The 19,086-nt window shown below is 51.1% G+C and overlaps 2 protein-coding genes and 1 long non-coding RNA gene across 14 annotated transcripts in view; 1 reads left to right on the plus strand and 2 right to left on the minus strand.

Annotated features, from left to right (window-relative positions):
• Positions 1 to 3,799, minus strand: part of CTTN (cortactin) — a 33,214-nt gene extending 29,415 nt beyond the window's left edge. Inside the window, exon 1 of one of the 6 annotated variants that reach the window (XM_067747980.1) lies at positions 3,663 to 3,799. The gene's annotated coding sequence lies outside the window, so the exon portion shown is untranslated. The other 5 variants (XM_067747977.1, XM_067747978.1, XM_067747981.1 and 2 more) reach the window with 5 other exon arrangements.
• Positions 3,504 to 18,487, plus strand: LOC137229858 (uncharacterized). 4 transcript variants are annotated; one of them, XR_010945883.1, is made up of 4 exons: positions 3,504 to 4,193; positions 6,442 to 6,577; positions 9,147 to 10,051; positions 18,334 to 18,487. It is a non-coding gene; the product is annotated as an uncharacterized lncRNA (long non-coding RNA). The 4 variants fall into 4 exon arrangements; XR_010945885.1 differs by lacking the exon at positions 18,334 to 18,487 and having other exon boundaries at positions 3,551 to 4,193; positions 9,147 to 9,317; positions 9,863 to 12,328; XR_010945882.1 differs by lacking the exon at positions 18,334 to 18,487 and having other exon boundaries at positions 3,585 to 4,193; positions 9,147 to 12,328.
• The window catches only part of PPFIA1 (PTPRF interacting protein alpha 1), an 87,801-nt gene continuing 84,544 nt past the window's right edge, over positions 15,830 to 19,086 (minus strand). For 3 of the 4 annotated variants that reach the window (XM_067747973.1, XM_067747974.1, XM_067747975.1), the window contains 2 exons: positions 17,930 to 17,998; positions 15,830 to 17,245 (listed from right to left, as the gene is read on the minus strand). In XM_067747973.1, the coding sequence (XP_067604074.1) occupies positions 17,940 to 17,998 (59 nt within the window). In that variant the 3' untranslated portion in view covers positions 15,830 to 17,245; positions 17,930 to 17,939. The remainder of the gene's footprint in view (positions 17,246 to 17,929; positions 17,999 to 19,086) is intronic. The other variant, XM_067747976.1, reaches the window with a different exon arrangement.

Below are 19,086 nucleotides of genomic sequence, written 5' to 3' on the forward strand. Positions count from 1 at the left end.
AACGAGGTTTTGCAGAGCAATCTGAAAGGAGGGTGGGAAGAGTTACATTTTACTAACCAAAAAACTCAACGGATTTTCAGCCACAGTGAGAAACTACAGAAAATAAAAAAGTTCCAAAAGATTTATAACTGTTTGAAGTTTCTTCTTAATGCAACCAGAAACTATTGCCTCAATTGCTAACATACATTTCCTGTTCGCTAGAATCCTGACTGCTTTCCATTTCTGGGCCATCCTAATTTATGACTCTACTAAAAATCATAAAATTCTATTACCCTGGGTTTTTAAGAAAAAAATAACATAAGAGAAGCACTCCCTGAAGGAAGGGATCATGATGTGGCTGGGATGAAACCCAGGGTGGCGACGGCTATTGGAATGTGAAGAGGGGCGACTCGGGGAGCAAAGGAGAAGCAGGCTGCATCTCTGATGAACGGGTATGGTTACTGCACAGGACCAAGACTCCAATTCCCCAAGCCACCAGCTCAGCATCCCTTGATTGGACACTGCACTGCCAGACATTACAGATGAATACAATCCCCTTGTTCTCCAGGAACAAACCAGTCACAGGCAAACACCATTTGTATCGGCACACAGCTTGCCATGCTTTAGGAACTAGAGGGGTGATGCTCCGCTGGCCCTCCTCACACTCAATTTCCCCTTTGGAAACCCTAACTTCTGCAGGTTGCTTCGTACATTCTGGGTATCGCAGTTATCAGCCAGCGTCTACAAAAGTCTACCCAAGGGCAGCTAGTGATAGGCTCAAATCTACAATAATTTATTACCCTCTCAACACTTTAAGTTTTTGAAAAATTAAAAGCCTGGGATTTTTTGGATCCAGAGGTAATGCCTCTGGACCCCTACCTCACACCATACACAAAAACTAACTGAAAAATGGATCAAAGACCTAAATGTCTGAACTAAAACTATTAAACTCTTAGGGAAAAAAAAAAACATAAGCATAGATTTTTATAAGCTTGAATTTGGCAATAATGCTTAGATATGACACCAAAAGCACAAGTGAAAAGAGAAAAAAATAAATTGGACAAAGTTTTAAACTTAGTGCTTCAAAGGACACCTACCAAGAAAGTGAAAATAATTCACAGAGAGACACATATATTTTCAAATCATATAGAGAATATATAAAGAACTCTTACAATTCAATAATAAAAAGGACAATTAATCGTATTTTTAAATGGACAAAGGACCTGAACAGACATTTCTCCAAAGATACAGAAATGGATGATAAGCTCAAGAAAAGACAGTATCATTAACCATCAAGGATATGCAAATCAAAACCAATGAGATACCACTCCACACATTCTAGAATGGCTACTATCCAAAAAACAAACAATAATAAGTTTGCTAAGGGTGTGGAGAAATCAGAACCCTCTTATGTTGCTGGTGGGAAAGTAAAATGAAAAAGTCTGGCAGTTCCTTAAAAGGTTAAACACAGAGGTACCGTATGTCCCAGCAATTCCACTCCTAGGTATATACCCAGAGAAATGAAAACTTCCACAGAAAACCTGTAAAGGAATGTTCATAGAGCATTACTCCTAACAGCCCCAGAGTGAAAATAACCTAAATGTCCATGTTATGTAATAGATACATAGCAGGCAGTCTATGCATACAATGGAATAGTATTTGGCAATAAAAACAGTGAAGTACTGACACACGCTACAACATGCATTACTCTTGAAAACATTATGCTAAGTGAAAGAGGCCAGACACAAAAGACCAGATATTATACAGTCCCATTTATATGAATGGCCAGATCTGGCAAATCTACAGAGACCAAAAGTAGATTGGTGGTCGCTTAGTGCTGGGGGGCTGGGGGACAGGGACAGGGTTTCTTTGTGAGGTGATGAAACCACCCACGCACAATTAGCTTTCCATTAACCTCACCCTCTCCAGGGCAGCAGGAAGCCAAAGGGAACAGAAAGGTATCTGAGCAGCCAAAACAGACATCACAAGGCCCACTCTCTGCACCACAACTGCTCAGAGGACTCCCCTCCCACCTGGCCTCCTCCAAGGTGACTCAAAGCACCGCCTGCCCAGTGAAAGAGGAGAAACCTGGTGGACAATGCGCCGCCCCAGGACATAGGCCACTGCAACACAAGGCAGTTCCCGGGGCTCACCACCATTCTCTCCCTCAACCATGTGCCTCCCCAGCCCCTACTGAGTGCCACGGACCAAAGATCTGCATCACCAATGCCGTTCATACAGTTTAAGTGTTTTATAGATACGTCCCGCAAAATGTTTCAACTAAAAGTCACAGGTAGTGCGGGCAAACTGCCAGTTGGGGGGGGAGGGGCAGAGCATCAAAGACAACCCTGCATCCTCCGCTCTTCATTCTTGTGTCCGGAGGGGCCTTTAGGACCCTTCCTTGCTCCTTGGGCTCCAGGAGTACCTTCCGTCCAGGAGAGGGGCAGGCCCACCTGCGGCACCGGCGTGGTGACTCACCCCGCCGTCAGGCCCGGCCCAGCGCCGGCCTGCGGGGCCGCCGGGCCGAATCACGCGGTTGGGCCCCGGCGGCTTAAGCCCCGACCAAGCTCCGCGGGACCAAGTCACCGCGGAGCCCCAGCGGGGAGCGCTCGCCAGGGACGCCTCCGGAGCTGCGTCCAGCGGGAAGAGGATTCCTCGCCCCGGAGCCCGACGCGGCCAGATCCCAGGGGGAGGAAGCCCTGTCCCCCTCCACCCGAGACCCTCCGGCAGGGCCATCCAGCTCGCGTCGGAATACTCCCCAAGAGCCCCTTCCAGCTCATTTCCAGCACCCCCAGAGGAGGGGCTGTTCCCAACCCACAGCCTCTCAACTCTGCAGCTGCGCCGGTCGCTGCATTTCCACTGACCTGATTGCAACACCTCCCGCTAGGTGCGGGGCCGGGAGCGGGGTGGGAACTGCCCCGCCCGGCCGCCCGGAGACCCCAGCCCCTCCGCCCCTGACCCCCCCCCCGGGTCCCGGACCCCTTCCTGTAGGGCTCCTCTCCTACCCTAGTCCCCCTCTCAGCCCTCCGCCCCCGTCTCCTAACCCTCCAGGAGGTCCTGGATCCCCTCCCCGTAGGCCCCCTCTCCTCCTAGTTTCCCTCGGCTCTTCGCCCCCTTCCCCTAAATCCTCGGGGCCCGACCTCTCCCCCTAAGCCCTCTCTCTGCCCCTTCCCCCGACCTCGCGGGTCCTGCGCCCCCTCCTGGAGGGCCCCTCCCCTCCCCTAGACCCCCTCGGCCCTCTGGCCCCTTCCTCCTAGGGACCCGGGCACCCTCCCCTCATACCCCGGACCCCTCCGCCTCTGGTCCCTCTCCTCCCCCTTCCTGCCCGCAGCCCCGGGCCCCTCCCCTTCCATCGCCCCCGACCGCTCAGAACCGCGTGCCCTTCCCCCTCAGGCCCCGACCCCTTCCCCTTCCCCCAACCCGCCCCCTTTCCTCCGACCTCAGCCTCTCCCTCCGGCCCAGACCCTGCCTCAGCCCCCAGCCAGCCCATCCCCTTCTCTCCGACCACAGCCCCCTGCCCCGGGAAGCCTCACCCGCGCTCCCCCCGCGCCCGAAACCGCGAGCGGAAATGCGGCGAGACCGCCGCGGCCGCCGCTTCCTTCCCGTTTCAGGACCCGGCGGCGCCCCGGGACCGCAACTGAGGAACCGGCCCTCCCCACCTGGCGGAAGGCGCGCTCGCTCACCACCACTGCGGTCGCTCCGGTCCAGCCCGGCTCCGCCCTGCCTCCGCCGCGCCGCCACCTCCCGCCGCTCCCGCTTCTCCTGCCGCTCCCAGGCGCCCCTCTCCACTTCCGGTTCCGCGTGCGGGGGCGGGGCCGCATCCGGGTCCCCGAGGCCCCGCCCCCTCTGGCACGCCCCGCCCCCGCCCGGTCAGAGGCCTACGGCCTTGCTGAGACAGCGGGGTGGGAACCGTGGTCAAACCCCGGCTGACTGGCCCGCGGTCCCTGCAGCCTCCCTCGTCCACGTGGCGCCGGAAGCGCCCACCGCTGGCGCAGGCGCGAGCTCCGCCCAGGTGCCAGCCTGCAAAGCATGCTTAAAAGTTAGATGACTGTACAGAGTATATTTAGGCCCACCATGCGCGGGCCAGACTGTGCTCAGATGGACACAATCCAAGGTGCTCATACTGAATTCATAGCACAGCCCGAGGGAGCAAAGGGAAAATGAGCCTGGAAAGGGGACAATGCCGAGTGCGCTGAGCCCTGAGGACACAGGAGGTAACTGTGACGGCCAGTCACCTAGGAGGAATAGCGCCCTCCTCATCCATCCGTCTGACCATCCATTACCCATACGTACATCATCCATCCATCCATCTTCTCCATCCATGTTCCATCCATCATCCATTCACCCACCTATCCATCCACCCACCCATCCATCCACCTGTCCATCCAGAGAAGGCCAGATATGTGTCAGGAATAGAGGTCAGCAGAATAAACGTGGTCCTTGCCCTCAGGGACCTTTCAGCCTAGAAGAGGGGTCAGGCATTAATCGAATAAGTATATACTTAGGAAACAAGGTATATGCTATAGAAGAAGTCAAAGGTCATGACATTATATTGGGGAGAAGATGGGACCCGAGCTCATCCAGGAGATCGGAGGTTTCTGTGAGCGATTAACATTTGTGCTAAGATCTGAAGGCCAAACAGAAGTAAACAAGGTAAGAAGGGAAAAATTTTCCAGGTAAGGAAAGAGGCTGTGCGAAGGTCCTGAGTCAGGAAAGGTCTTGCCACATGGGAACTGAAGGAAGTTCAGTGCAGCAGAAGTGTGGTGATGAAGCAGGGTAGTGGGGCAAGATGGGGCCAGGTCATGTAGAGATTGGGAGGGCAGAGCAAGGACCTTAGTCTTTATTCTAGAAGAAACGGGAAGTCCTTGGAGGAGATTAAGCAGAGGGGAGACATCATACAGTTTGAACTGTAATGAAATCCCTCTGGCTGCTGGGTGGAGAGTGGATGGGAAGATGGCCAGGTAGGATCCTAATATCCTGCTTGCTACCACCAGTTCAGGCAGACTGTTGGTAGCAAGTAAGATGGAGAGAAGTGAGTAGGTACAAGATACATTTAGGAAGTTAAATTGTCAGGTTTGAGGATGGACTGGGGGTACGGGGTGGGGAAGGAGATGTCAGGGGTCAAAGGATAATTTTTTAAAGATAAAATCATGATTTTCATACACATGTAAAATGAACACATGTCAAAGATCTTATTTCACTTAATAATAAATGAAGCAAAAATGTGTTACAACTTGTTCAGAGGAGAAGTCAAAGCCATGCTGAAATGAATTTGCAAAAACCGGTCTATCCATAGGGCAACGTCAGCTGTATTTCATTGGACACAGGTAATTTGCCTTTCTGTGGGCGCAAATTATTTGCATTGCTGTCTGTTTTCTCCAGGTTAACTTCTACCTCTACAGAGGTACGGAATAATCTAGGCAAAAATAACAAAGGCACACATCCTGTACAATCATGTTTATCGGAGGCTCCAGCATTCTGTTAAAAGAATACCTAAGAATCATTTTTGCCCATTCTAAAGTCTGGAATTTTTCCTTCCAAAAGGATGACTCCTAGTATCTGAGTAGGTGCTCAGACAGGGCAGATGGGCAGGGTGGGGAATGAGGGTTGGAGGGTGGGGGAGAAGATGCACCAGGATTGTGATGGAAGAGTGAGGATACGTTTGTGGACTTGGTACTGTTGAGGGGCCTGTTGCATGTCAAAACGAGGTCCACGAAGTGATGCTGGAGAGATGGCTTTTGAGCAGGAGCTTTAAGACTAAGCAGGATAAGGACGTAAAAAGGTAGGAAAGGCCATCCCGGGAAGAGGGAGGGATTGCAGCAAAGGCACAGAAGTGGCAAAGAACGGGGTCCACATAGAAAACCTTGAGGTCAGATGGATAGAATCGAAGTGCTTTCGCTTCCATCATTACCACGGACAGTGCAGTGCTGTGTGCAGTCAGGCATCAAGCTAATTGCTTGGTGGACTAAGGGAAGGCTCCCTTTTGATATAGGATTTTAGGCTCTGGACACAGAGGATCTGACAATAGATCCCAACTCCAAGGCCTACTAGCTTTGTGACCGTGGGCAGTCACTCTGTCTTTCTGAGCCCCGGTCTCCCCATTTGTGCAGCTAGCTGTTGTCTCCTGGAGATTGTAATATGCAGGTCCCACGTTGCTTGGTTAGCCCAGGGCCCGGCATACAGTTAGTGCCCAGTAAGTGTTGGCCCTGTTGACTGAAAAAGGATGCACAATGTGAGAGTTGTGAGTTAAGTTTTATTTGGGGCAAAGTGAGGACTACAGTCTGAGAGACAGCCTTTCAGATGGCTCTGAGGAACTGCTCCAAAGAGGTGGAGTTGGGGGGGTCAGTAGACATGATTTTAGTGAAGGGAGGGGCACATGCAGTCAAACACACATTTTCACAGAGGCTAGCTGCTAGTCACGAGGTGCAGATGTCCCTGTTAATAATTTTAGTGCTTTTCTAGGTATGAGAAGATGCAAGAAATTGGACTCAGAAAATCTTCTCCTGAAAATATCTAACTACCTGAAGACCTGTTCTGCCAGTTTTTCCCAGAGTACAGAGCACTTCATTCCTGATCTCCACCCTGACCTCCTTTCAGGGTAGGTTGAAAGTCAGTGACTGCAGCGGCTCATGACTGCATCCTTGTAGAGGCAGAGGGAACTATCCCACCTGGAAGTAGGGGAACTAACATTTGGGGACAGCCTGGCTTTGTCAGACACCACTGTGAGATTTTTAAAGTATAAGTGTGATACTGTGATTTATAAGAAATATGGGGACTTCCCTGGCAGTCCAGTGGTTAGGATTCCGGGCTTTCACTGCTGTGGCCCGGGTTCAATCGCTGGTTGGGGAACTGAGATTCCCGCGAGCCACGCAGCGCGGCCAAAATAAAAATTTTTTAAAAAGAAGTATGTATTTGGTCATTCAGATGACCAAATGTATATTTCTCATATATAGTTGATCTTCATTCACAGCTCCTGTTTTACAGCTCCCCAAACCCTTGGAATTTCCTAACTGTTAAGAGCATAAATACGTCTCGTTATATGAATGAGCTGACTTTTGGAAAGCACCTAAGGATGGGAGCTGGTTGCCAGGAGAACCAACTAAGTGACTAGAGGGTTGGAAATTTCAGTCCCACCCTTGAGCTCTGGGGAGGGGAGAAGTGAAGAACGGCGGGTTGAATTAATCGCCAAGGGCCAAGAGTTCATCAATCGTGCATGTGTAATGAGTCCTCCATAGAGACCCAAAAGGACGGGGTTCTGGGAGCTCCCGAGTTGGTGAACGTGTGCAGATCTGGGGAGAGCGCTGCCTGGAAAGCATGGAAGCTCTGAATCCTTTCTCACACCTTGCCCTGTGCACCTCTTCTATCTGGCTGTTCCTGAGTTCATAACCTTTTAAAATAAATCTGTGATCTAGCAAGTAACAAGGTTCTCTGAGTTCTGTGAGCCACTCTAGCAAATTCATCGATCCCAAGGAGGGTTGGGAACCTCTGACTTATAGCCAGTGGCTTAGAAGCACAGGTGACAACCTGCACTTGGGGCTGGTGTCTGAAGTCCAAGGAGGAGGTCGTGGGAACCTCCAGTCTGTAGCCGGTGAGTCAGAAGCGCAGGTAGCAACCTAGACTTGCAGTTGACGTCTGACGTGGGCGTGCGGGAGTTGTGCGACTGGATCTGTAACCTTCAGGCTCTGACGCCACCTCGGAGCAGGTAGCGTGAGAGCTGAGCTGAATTCTCAGGCGCCCTGCCGGTGTCTGAGAATTGTTTGTTGGGGGGGGGGGTGGGGGGGACTACCCCGACATTAGAAGTGGAGTCTCAGAACACCAATAGGATATTTCATTTTCCCCTCAAAACAGCTTTATGCGTTGAAATTATTTTTTAAGAGTCGTTTTTATTGAGCTATAATTACATAAAATACAACACACCCACTTACAGCATACAATTCAGTGGTTTTTAGTATTGTCAGGAGGTGGCACTGTTACCCTCCAGGGCTCTTGCCCCCTTAATCAATAGAAATGGATCAGAAGCCAGACAAGAAATTCAGGCAGGGCTGTACTGGGGCCCCTGCTGCAGCAGGAGGGTGCGAGAACAAGTAAGAGGTTCCCTCGCTCACTTCCCGAGGGGGGCAGCTGGTTCCCTCTATGGGGGGCGGGTAGGGGTGTGTCCTGGGGTCGGGCTGGAGCGGTGACTTAGGGGGTTTGCCCAGCCCTTTTTTTTTTTTGCGGTACGCGGGCCTCTCACTGCTGTGGCCTCTCCCGTTGCGGGGCACAGGCTCCGGACGCGCAGGCTCAGCGGCCATGGCTCACGGGCCCAGCCGCTCCGCAGCATGTGGGATCTTCCGGGACTGGGGCACGAACCCGCGTCCCCTGCATCTGCAGGCGGACTCTCAACCACTGCGCCACCAGGGAAGCCCCGCCCAGCCCTTTGGTCGTGGTGTGTGCAGGGGTCATGCGCAGTACCCTGCTTCTGCTCCCGGCTCTTCAGAAGTGGCAGTTGGGTTTTGGGGCTTTTTGTATCTTGTTGTCCGTAATTGCCCCAACTGTACATGCACGCAGTTATTTTTAGCCCCTTACAGTTTCTTTGTATTTTGTTGCTCAAGGAGATGTTTGTCCAGATGTAAGCACTGCAGCAAAGGGTCCCAGTTCCCAGGTCCCAGCCTGTCTCAGTGCAACCGTGACCACAACCGACCTTTAGAACATTTTCATCCCCCCCAGAGGAGACCCTGCTTGTTAGTGATCAATTTCTATCCACCCCACCCCACCCCAAGCAACCACTCATCCGCTTTCTCTCGATGAGCTGGAATTATTTTTTTAATATTTATTATATTATATAATTATATAATACATATGCCACATTCAATGAGCTGGAATTACTGCTTCCATTGTCCAGATTAGAATAACCAAAGCTCACAGGAGACTGGTCAGCAGGAAGGTGGCGTGAGCTTTGTGACGCACAAAGACCACTCTGGCTGCTACGGGGAGGACAGACCGCACAGCATGTGGGTTCTTAGTTCCCTGCCCAGGGATCGAACCCGTGCCCCCTGCAGTGGAAGCACGGAGGCTTAATCACTGGACCACCAGGGAAGTCCCACTGTATGCATTCTAAATATAACGTTAAGGATCCTTAACATTACGGTGTTAGCCCTTACGACGCCTTGCTGCTTCTGGTCTTGCAGTCTTGGAACTTGAGACTGCACTGCTGTGAAGAAGCTCCTGGAGTGTGAGAGACGCCACATGAAGGAGAACCCAGGCCTCCCAGCCAAAAGCCAGCACCAGCTTCCAGGTACCTGACTGAGACCACCTCGGACTTCCCAGCCCCACAAGAGCTGTCAGGTGACTGCCATCACGTAAGTGGTTCCAGGAAAGACCAGCGGAAGAACCACCCAGATTGCCAGTCCACCGAATCAAGAGAAACAAGAAATCATTGTTTTTACCGCTAAGTTTTGGGGTGGATTTTTACAAAGCAACAGATAAGATAGCAGATGGTGATCTACAGGGAACTGTGAAATCGATTTTCTGGGGGAGGAAAACAGTATAAAAAGTATATGAGACGGCAGAATAGAATATATGAGTTCATTTCATATAGAATCGTTGCAGTTATCTGTTGCTGTGTAATAAGGCACTCCAAAAGTTCATGGTGAAAAGCCACCACCATTTTATGCTGAAACTTCACATGCTGGACCAGGAGTTTGGCAAGTGCCGGGGATGTGGTTCATCTTTGTTTCCAATGGAGCCTCGGCTGTGATAGATCAAAGTTGGGGCTGTGGCTGGATGAACTGATTAGGGCCGTATGTCTGGGGCCTTGACTCTGTCTGCTGGGTGCGTTCCTCGTTTCTTCTCCCCATCATGTCTTCAGGAACAGGAACGTCCAACTTGGCTTCTTCACTTCCAGTAGGCTGGCAGGAGCCGCGAGGATCTCGCTCTGCACAGCTCTCCATGGGGCCAGCTTGGGCCTCCTTACAGCATGGTGGGCCTGGGTAGCTGGACTTCTTACTCGGTGGCTGGTTTCTGCAAGGCTTCTGCTGACCTCGCTTCACAGGTCCGTGAACCTCACACCTGCTACATTCTGTTGGTCAACCAGGTAAGTCGCTGAGGCCAGCCCAGGCTTAAGGAGGTCGGGAGGGGGGATTAAGACCCCACCTCTCAATGAGAGGAGCAGCAAAGAATCTGCAGCCTGGGGGGTACTTTGTCACATACCGTATTTCTAAGATGTCATTGCTTGTAAGACACATCCTGACTTCACGGGTAAAAAGATGTGAAAAAACGGTCATAATAAAATTGATGAGCAGAGCTGTGGTGTAAAATATTTCCACTGTGGCTTGCTTAGAAGTTCAAAACTAGGCTAACTTACATTCCAAAGTGAGAGCCAAGAAGCAATTTCCAGACATCTAGTCCAGACTAAGTTTGTCACATGGAGGATGTCCCTAAAATAACTATTAAAATTTTTGTTATGCTAAAAAATTCACACGAATGCAAAAACAGATTAATATAATAAACCTTCATGAAACCGTTACCCATCTTTTTTTTCTTTTTTAACATCTTTATTGGAGTGTAATTGCTTTAAAATGTTGTGTTAGTTTCTGCTGTATATCAAAGTGAATCAGCTACATGTATAGACATCCCCCATATTCCTTCCCTCTTGTGTCTCCCTCCCACCCTCCCTATCCCACCCCTCTAGGTGGTCACAAAGTACTGAGCTGATCTCCCTGTGCTATGCAGCTGCTTCCCACTAGCTATCTGTTTTACCTTTGGTAGTGTATATATGTAAATGCTACTCTCTCACTTCGTCCTAGCTTACCCTTCCCCCTCCCCATGTCCTCAAGTCCATTCTCTATGTCTGCATCTTTATTCCTGTCCTGCCCCTAGGTTCGTCAGAACCTTTTTTTTTTTGTAGATTTCATATATATACATGGAATACATATATACGGTAGTTGCTTTTCTCTTTCGGACTTACTACACACCCTGTATGACAGACTCTAGGTCCATCCACCTCATTACAAATAACTCAATTTTGTTTCTTTGTATAGCTGTGTAATGTTCCATTGTATGTATGTGCCACATCTTCTTTATCCATTCATCTGTCGATGGACACTTCCATCACCCATCTTTAACAGTTATCTCCCCCCAGGGTCAATTTTTTTTGATCCATATCCTGACTTATCCCTGCCCCAGGATTATTTTAAAGCAAATGCCAGACACTGTATTATTTCATCTGTAAATACTGGGGAATACTGTCTTTCCACATGCCTTTTTTGTTGTAATCACAGTAATCCACTTGGCTTGGCAATAGATAATATTTACAGCCTTATTAATGGAAACAGTGGACGTGGATTCAACCAACTTTGAGTTAACTGTGTTGGGAGAGGAAAGGGCAGGGCAGAGGAATGCTAAAATTCCCATCTACCATAAAGAGTTGCCAATCTGCAAAGTCTAAAATTGGTGAATCAAGGGCTTCCCTGATGGCGCAGTGGTTAAGAATCCGCCTGCCAGTGCAGGGAACATGGATTCGAGCCCTGGCCCGGGAAGATCCCACATGCCGCGGAGCAACTAGGCCCGTGTGCCACAACTACTGAGCCCGAGAGCCACAACTACTGAAGCCCACACGCCTAGAGCCCGTGCTCCGCAACAAGAGAAGCCACCACAACTAGAGAAAGCCCGCACGCGGCAACAGAGACCCAACACTGCCAAAAATAAAAACAAATAAATTTATAAAAAAATATAAATAAATAAATAAAATTGGTGAATCAAGGGGCCACATTAAGCACAAATTACTTAGGAGTAAGGAAGCAACTAGAGGAAACAGTTAACCCAGATGCACATGGACCACAGAAGCAGAAGTCAGAGAGTGGGGCTGCTGGGGTCTCACTTAAGTGATATACACGTTATTACTTTGATTAAAATAAAACATTAAAAAGAAAGTAAGGTGGGGACTTCCCTGGTGGTTCAGTGGTTAAGACTCCACGCTCCCAATGCAGGGGCCCCGGGTTCGATCCCTGGTCCGGGAACTAGATCCTACATGCATGCCACAACTGAGTTTGCATGCCACAGCTAAGGAGCCTGCCTGCTGCAACTAAGGAGCCTGCCTGCCACAACTAAGACCCGATGCAACCAAATAAATAAATATTAAATTTAAAAAATTAAGATGTTGGAGAATTGATGACTAAAATCTCTTCGGCCCTATAGGTAGTGTAATACTACAATTCCTCAGTTACGTTGTCTTTTTTTTTTTATAAATTTATTTATTTCATTTATTTTATTTTTGGCTGCATTGGGTCTTTGTTGCTGCACGCGGCTTTCTCTAGTCGCAGCGAGCGGGGGCTACTGTTCGTTGCGGTGCACGGGCTTCTCACTGCGGTGGCTTCTCTTTGTTGCGGAGCCCGGGCCCTAGGTGTGCAGGCTTCAGTAGTTGTGGCGTGCAAGCTCAGTACTTGTGGCGCACGGGCTTAGCTGCTCCGCGGCACGTGGGACCTTCCCGGACCAGGGCTCAAACCCGTGTCCTCTGCATTGGCAGGTGGATTCTTAACCACTGTGCCACCAGGTAAGTCCCCAAATCACTTTTTAATAGAGCAGAGCCCGTCTGTCTACCTTTGCAGCTAGGGACACTCGACACACTCCAGTTGGAAGAATACTTCTCCTACCAGTCAAACCTGTTTGCACGCCACGGGTCATTTTGATTATTTTAAAATATTTTCCATGTTCTACCTGGCCAGTCTCTGCCAGCACCTGCCAGGTCACTGTGAGCCGTCTGATGGTCCTTCCCCCCACATCCCAGCCCAGCCCCCTGCTCTCTGCTCACAGCGCCCTTCATGGGATGTCGAGGGTCCAGTCCCCACTAGAGGGCAGTCCCTCGGCAGGGACAGTTCTAGCCATCCTGGTATCTCCAGGGCGGCAGGGTCTTCTCCAGAGTGCCTGATGGTGGTGGTCCCACAAAGATACGTCTGTGCACATCTCTGGAACTGGTGAATGTGACTTTATTTGGCAAAGTGATCTTTGTAGATGTAATTAAGGATCTTGAGATGAGATCGCCTTGGATTACCTGGGTGGGCCAATGAGAGGTGTTCTTATAAAGAGACAGAAGATGAGACGCTCAGAGGAGAGGCCACGTGAAGACAGAGCAGACTGGAAGGATGCGGCCACGGCCACGGAAGCCAGCAACCACCGAACACTGGAAGAGAGAATGGACCCTCCCCTCGAGCCTCCGCAAGGACCTGGCCCACCTCTCCCACTGCACCTGCACGCTGGGCGTAGGGCTGCACACAGTGCTGGTCTCAGACAGCAGTACTTGAAAAGGTGCCCCGCTGAGTCCAGGACATGAAACAGCAAAGGCACCGGCTACCCATTCTCACCAAGGGATTAAGCCAAGGAAATGTAAGAAACAAAAGGATCTGCGATATTCAGAAATGTATTGAGGACTTCCTTGGTGGCACAGCGGTTAAGAATCTGCCTGCCAGTGCAGGGGACACGGGTTCGAGCCCTGGTCCAGGAAGATCCCACATGCTGCGGAGCAACTAAGCCCGTGGGCCACAACTACTGAGCCTGCGCTACAGAGCCTGTGAGCCACAACTACTGAGCCCTCGTGCCACAACTACGGAAGCCCACGCGCCTAGAGCCCGTGCTCCGCAACAAGAGAAGCCACCGCAATGAGAAGCCCGCGCACCGCAACGAAGAGTAGCCCCCACTCGCCGCAACTAGAGAAAGCCCGCACGCAGCAACGAAGATCCAACGCAGCCAAAAATAAAAGTAAACAAACAAATTTATAGAAATGTACCGAATGACACGTGGGTAGTAACAACAGCAGCTGTGGTAGCACTTGGATATGCACCTACTCATCTATCTGGCAAGAACACAGGAAAGACGGACTCTTCCGGATACCCCGGAAACCCATCTTGGGTGAGGAGAGGACTTAGCTCGTAAAAGGCAAAGAACAAAAACTAAAACCACAGTGACCTCAAACACGCGTGACATGAAACTTAGATCCTTAAGGGTAGGATGTGTAGCCTAACAAAGAGTTTCTAATGGTGGGAAGAGTCAAGACCCTCTTTAACGTGACCACACCTGGACTGCGGACTGACTTCCCTCCCATCCCCGTGAGGGGCTAAAGCCCTGGGCTCTGGCTGTGAAGGGAGCAGACCTAAGAAGCGTGGCTAACGAGTGTTCTAAGAGAAGCAAGACTACAGAAACGTCTCCTTACTGCTTCCTTTGGGTATTTCTTCATCGACACTTGTTTTTAAGGCCTAAGTGGAATCCATGAGACAAGTTGTCATAAAACACCTGCAGCTTATGAATCAGGCATGACTCCGTTTCCAGAATCTTTCAGATACTCACGGCTCGCTGGGCTTTGTTCAGGCGAAAATGGAGTGTGAGATGGGAAAAGCACTCTGTGGTTTTCAATCTCACACTTAAGTTAACCCTGAGAACTAGGAAATGCAGAAAATAAGGCCGCTCCTAAGTTAAACTGGAAGACGAGCAAAGCACAGGTTCTAAAGAGGGAAACACACCATGACCTGACAGCTATGTTCACAGAAACAAGCCGGAACGCATTCATCCACATAAACAACACATGTGCCATTCAGAAAGGGAGCCCGTCAGCCCTGGAGGGACAGTCGGGACAGGAATGAAACCGAGGCCATGGTCAGCAGTGCCCACCCAACAGGGCCCAAGTAGGGTGGTGGCAGTCACCAGGCTTGCGTCCTCAGACCTGATGGCAGAAACACCTTCGTGGTGGTGAGGGCGGGAAACGTCACCTAGTGAGCTAAGGCGTCCGTGCTCTCGTCCTAGTGCCGCCTGCAGTGGCCCTTCGGGAGCAGCCACCTGCACCCACCCTGCCACCCACTAGTGCCCGGCTGTCCCCCTGGGGATCCACTTTCAGCCCTCCAGCTTGGGTGTTCCCACCCCTCTGACACACTGAACCTGGATGTGACTCAGGACTTGGCTTGAGCTATCACAGAGGCCATGAATCTGGAAGGACACAGCCCTGGGACCCTTGTGTGGCCACGTGGGAAGAGCAGGACACCAAGCCTGCCCAGAGGCGGCGGAACTGAGGAACGCGCGCGCGCGCACCGCCACCAGCACGAGTGCCTCTGCTTCGCCACTGGCTCCAGCTCTGGCCTCACCTCAGCTTGGAACAGATCCCAGCTGCTGCTGCCCCACCAGTGGCTCCTAAAAACGCACCTCCTGCAAGAGCTGCTGTTCCGGCTGCCCTGAGCGTGCCCAGGGCTGTGGCGGCACAGGGGCATCGGACAGGTGTGGCTGCCGTGCCTGATGCGGGGGGAGCCTGATGCCGGGGGGAGAGCCTGCTCCCAGATGTACCCAGAGCTGTGATTACGATTCTGCGTTAAAAATCTTTTTTCATACTTCCCTAACTCCCTTGCTACATTCCTGTTTCTATGGAATATGTGAATAAAATTTGCTGACTAAAAAAAAAAATTAAAAAGCACCCACACCCACACACCTGCACGCGAGCACACGCACAGCCCCGGGTGTCCTCCTTCGGGTCCAGGTCTGGGTTGCCCTCGGCCGCCTCATCCCTGGACTCCACAGGTGAGCCTACACAGCGCCACGCTGTTGCCGACAATCGGCCCGGTGCCTGTGGCAGCAGAGGCTTCCAGGGCCCGGCTCCCCGTAGGTACTGATGAGAGGGCGCCTCTGGCCTCCAGAACCGAGGGCACGAACACCTGGTCCCCCTCTGGAGGACACCTGACCCTACACTCCCATCGTCCAGCCTTTTCAGTCTGTCCGTCCATTCCTACAACAGAATTTCCATATGACGACACCGGCTCCAATCAGTCGGCCTGGAGCGGGAGACGCAACAGCTGCGGTCAGTTCTCAGCAGGAGCACAGCTTACCCTCGTACTCTGTATTGGCAGTGGAAAATTCTGCTTCAGTACTTTATTGAAAGAAAGCAATAAATAATACTGTGATAAAAATAGTTCAAAAGTAGACTGTACATACTTTGTTACATAATCGGGAAGTTCACAAAAGATGAATAGAAAAACAGAACGGTAACAGCGAACTGTACAAGTAAATTAAAGGCAGAGCCCGAATGTAAAAAGCCACGCCATCTCTGTCCGCCGGTACAGCAGCTGCGTAATAACTAATGCGCCATGATCTGAACACGTCTCCTGCTGGCTTTTTAACATGCCATTAAAAAGTAGAAGTTACATTTGCTACTTATGCAATCCAAAATGGCTATATCGTCAAAATCTAAAAATGTACGGCTAGGTCCATTCTTTAAACATGTTTACAGACAAATGTAAAAGGATGATTTACATCAGAAAAATAAGGCCTTGATTAGAGCCGCACTACATTATTCTCAGCATCTCAGTGCCTTCACCTTCCGCGTGCGCCAGTGTCTCCTCAGCGAGTGCAGTGCTTCGTGATTGGTCCTCTAAGAGTCGGCGCCCTTGACCCGGCTTCCCAGGAGGGGGGCGGGGAAGGGGGCGGGCGCGGCGGGCCGCGGGGGCCCAGGCCCCACCCCCCCACCGGAGTCGCTCTTCCCCCAGCTCGCGGCTTCTGCCAGCCACCCAAGACGAGGTGTCCGGATCCACAGAGGCCAGGCTACGGGAGAGCTCACCACCGGTCCGAAGGGATTTTCAGAGCGTTCTAATGATCCCTTCAGTCCAAATTTGATTAGAAGCTGCTCTTTAACACCCCGTATTTTTAATCTCTTCACGCTACAGAGTAAAGCATTTCTTGCTAGAAAAAGGATAGCTAAGGTCAGTCATTAAAGTACAACAACAATTGCTTGAAAGTAAGTTGGCTTCTTTCAAAATGATTGTTGTAGGGCTAGGTTACATTTTGTAAAGGGTAATGCACACTGTGTCATGATTTTACAAACGCGGTAAAATCCTTTGCTCTGTCATGGTTTATCATTAAAAAACAAGAATAATTACAATAAATGCATAATTTACAAAAGCCCTATATTTGTTCATAGGATTTATACATACAAGCATTACAGTACATTCCTTTGAAAGACTAAAATCAGATATAAGAACATGAATTGATCTGAAAGGATATTTATAGCCTGGATATACATGAAAAAGTAAGTAACTATATAAATGAAGTCATAAGTTTACATAAATATAAGAAACATTAAATTCTAAAATATTTTCTCTATGGTATTCATGAATTTTTCACTAATTAAAAACTCTGTAATAAAATATCTTAGGGTCCATATAACAAGTATTGACAGATTAAAGATTCCGTTGAGCTCAAAATGTAGTCTTCGCTGGATTCAAAATGCTGCATAATCATCTGTAGAAGTAGTGTGGGTAAGCTGGAAAATAAAATAAAAGCAAACGAGTCAGTCTCGAGACAGCTTCACGTGCCCGAGCTCCTACCCCCCCACGGCCCGTCCCCAAGCCCTGCGTTCTGTGCTTTGGCTGCTTTTAGAACGTAGGTAAGTATCAAGGACCAAGCGGATCACGGGGAGAATTCCTTGACTGACTTTCTTTTGACACACATCTAAAAGCTACTAAGAAGAAAACCAATCATGCATTCCAGCTGAGACGTGACAACAGAACCCTGAGAGCAGCGAGGGGAAGGCTGGGCTCCCGGGCCCACACCCACCCACAGCACCACCTGCAAAGCAAGGGTGGCCCCTCAGCAGCGGCCGACCCCGAGATGCCAGCGCAGTTTCGTTTTAAAGACGGGCCTCTGGACTGAGAGGCACACGGCGGTGCAGCCTCGTGAACCCTGATGCTTTGGGGCTTGTTCCCTTCGAGAATGTGCACGCAAGACACGGTGCTGCAGCACCGCTGACGCGGGAGCGACACCACCACGCAGGGCAACGCGACGGAGACCCGGGCCGTGCACTGACCACTCCCGGCGGCAGGCAGCTAAGCGCCAAGGTCACCTTTCGCTCTCCTGCCGCCCCATCCCCCCCGGACGCTCCGGCGCCAGGGCGTGGCCTCCCCGCACCTGCGGGCCGGGGCCGGGGCCAGGGCCGCCCTGTACTCACCGGCGTTGGCTCAGCAGGAGTAAGTCCTGACTGCAGCGGAGTCCAGCCTCTGCGCTCCCGCCACGCTGCCTGGTCCGACAAGCACGGGAGGGAGGAAGCGTGCAAACACAGCGTGCGGTTAGTGGTGGGACGCCACACGGGGGCACAAGGACGGACACGCACTCACATCCACAGCGGCCACCTCCTGAGGGCTCTGGGGGAAGCCACCAGAGGGGGAGGGGCGGACGAGCCAGAGAAAGGGAGCCTAAGGGCCACCACGTGAGGGTTCCCTTCACCTCCGCCACCCTGGGGGGCACAGGGAGGTCACACTACAGCAGCAGCCGCAGTCAGATGACAGAGAAACGCCTGCACGGTGGGTGACGACTACTCAGCGTGACCACGTGGTCCCTCCTTAAACCCTCTAGATTCAGAGAGCGCCTGGACTTCTCTTTCGCTGTATCCGCGAGGACGGTAGTCGGGCAACAGTGACAGCGGCCACGTGACGGGCCCCGCCAAGGGGACTGAAGCCCAGCACCGATGGCCCGGAGGCCCCGCGCTCTGTTGCCCCAGGGGGACCCGCCTGCTGGGGACACAGCAGCGCCGAGTGGGGACACAGCAGCGCTGAGAGCCCACCCTTAACTAGCGGTGCTCTCTGGCAGAGCGGTTGTCAAAGGGAAGAGCAGAGCTGGGTGTGAAATGACTATGGGCCCAGCCATGCTCGGGTGATGACTTCTCTCAACCTCACCTTCTTCCTTCTCCCCGGCCTTCTACAGCGTGCAAGGGACAAATAACAGTGAGGACGGAGGGAGGACAGGAAGGTGGAGGTTATTTCAAATGGACTCAGTCACCGTTCTAGCGTGAAGAGAAGTCGAGGGGGAGCTGGTGGGGTCTGAAAACTACTATGTGCTATTTTATGAAACAGCTTCTGAGCGCTGCCTGCCACACACACATCTTTACGAGCATGGGTGTCGATCTAACGCTCTGAGAATACACACGATTCTTAGTTTTATTAGTTAGAAGAGTATGCTAATATTCAACCAGACAAGAACTTAAGAAGTAAGACTCTATTACTGTTAAACTTTTATAAACAGATGTTAGGATTAATTGTAAACATGTACACCTGGGCATGCAACAGTACTCAAGTGCCTTGTCACATACTAAGTAGGCCATTCTAGATC

Source organism: Pseudorca crassidens, chromosome 9 (assembly GCF_039906515.1).
Source record: "Pseudorca crassidens isolate mPseCra1 chromosome 9, mPseCra1.hap1, whole genome shotgun sequence".
NCBI classification, from domain to species: domain Eukaryota; kingdom Metazoa; phylum Chordata; class Mammalia; order Artiodactyla; family Delphinidae; genus Pseudorca; species Pseudorca crassidens.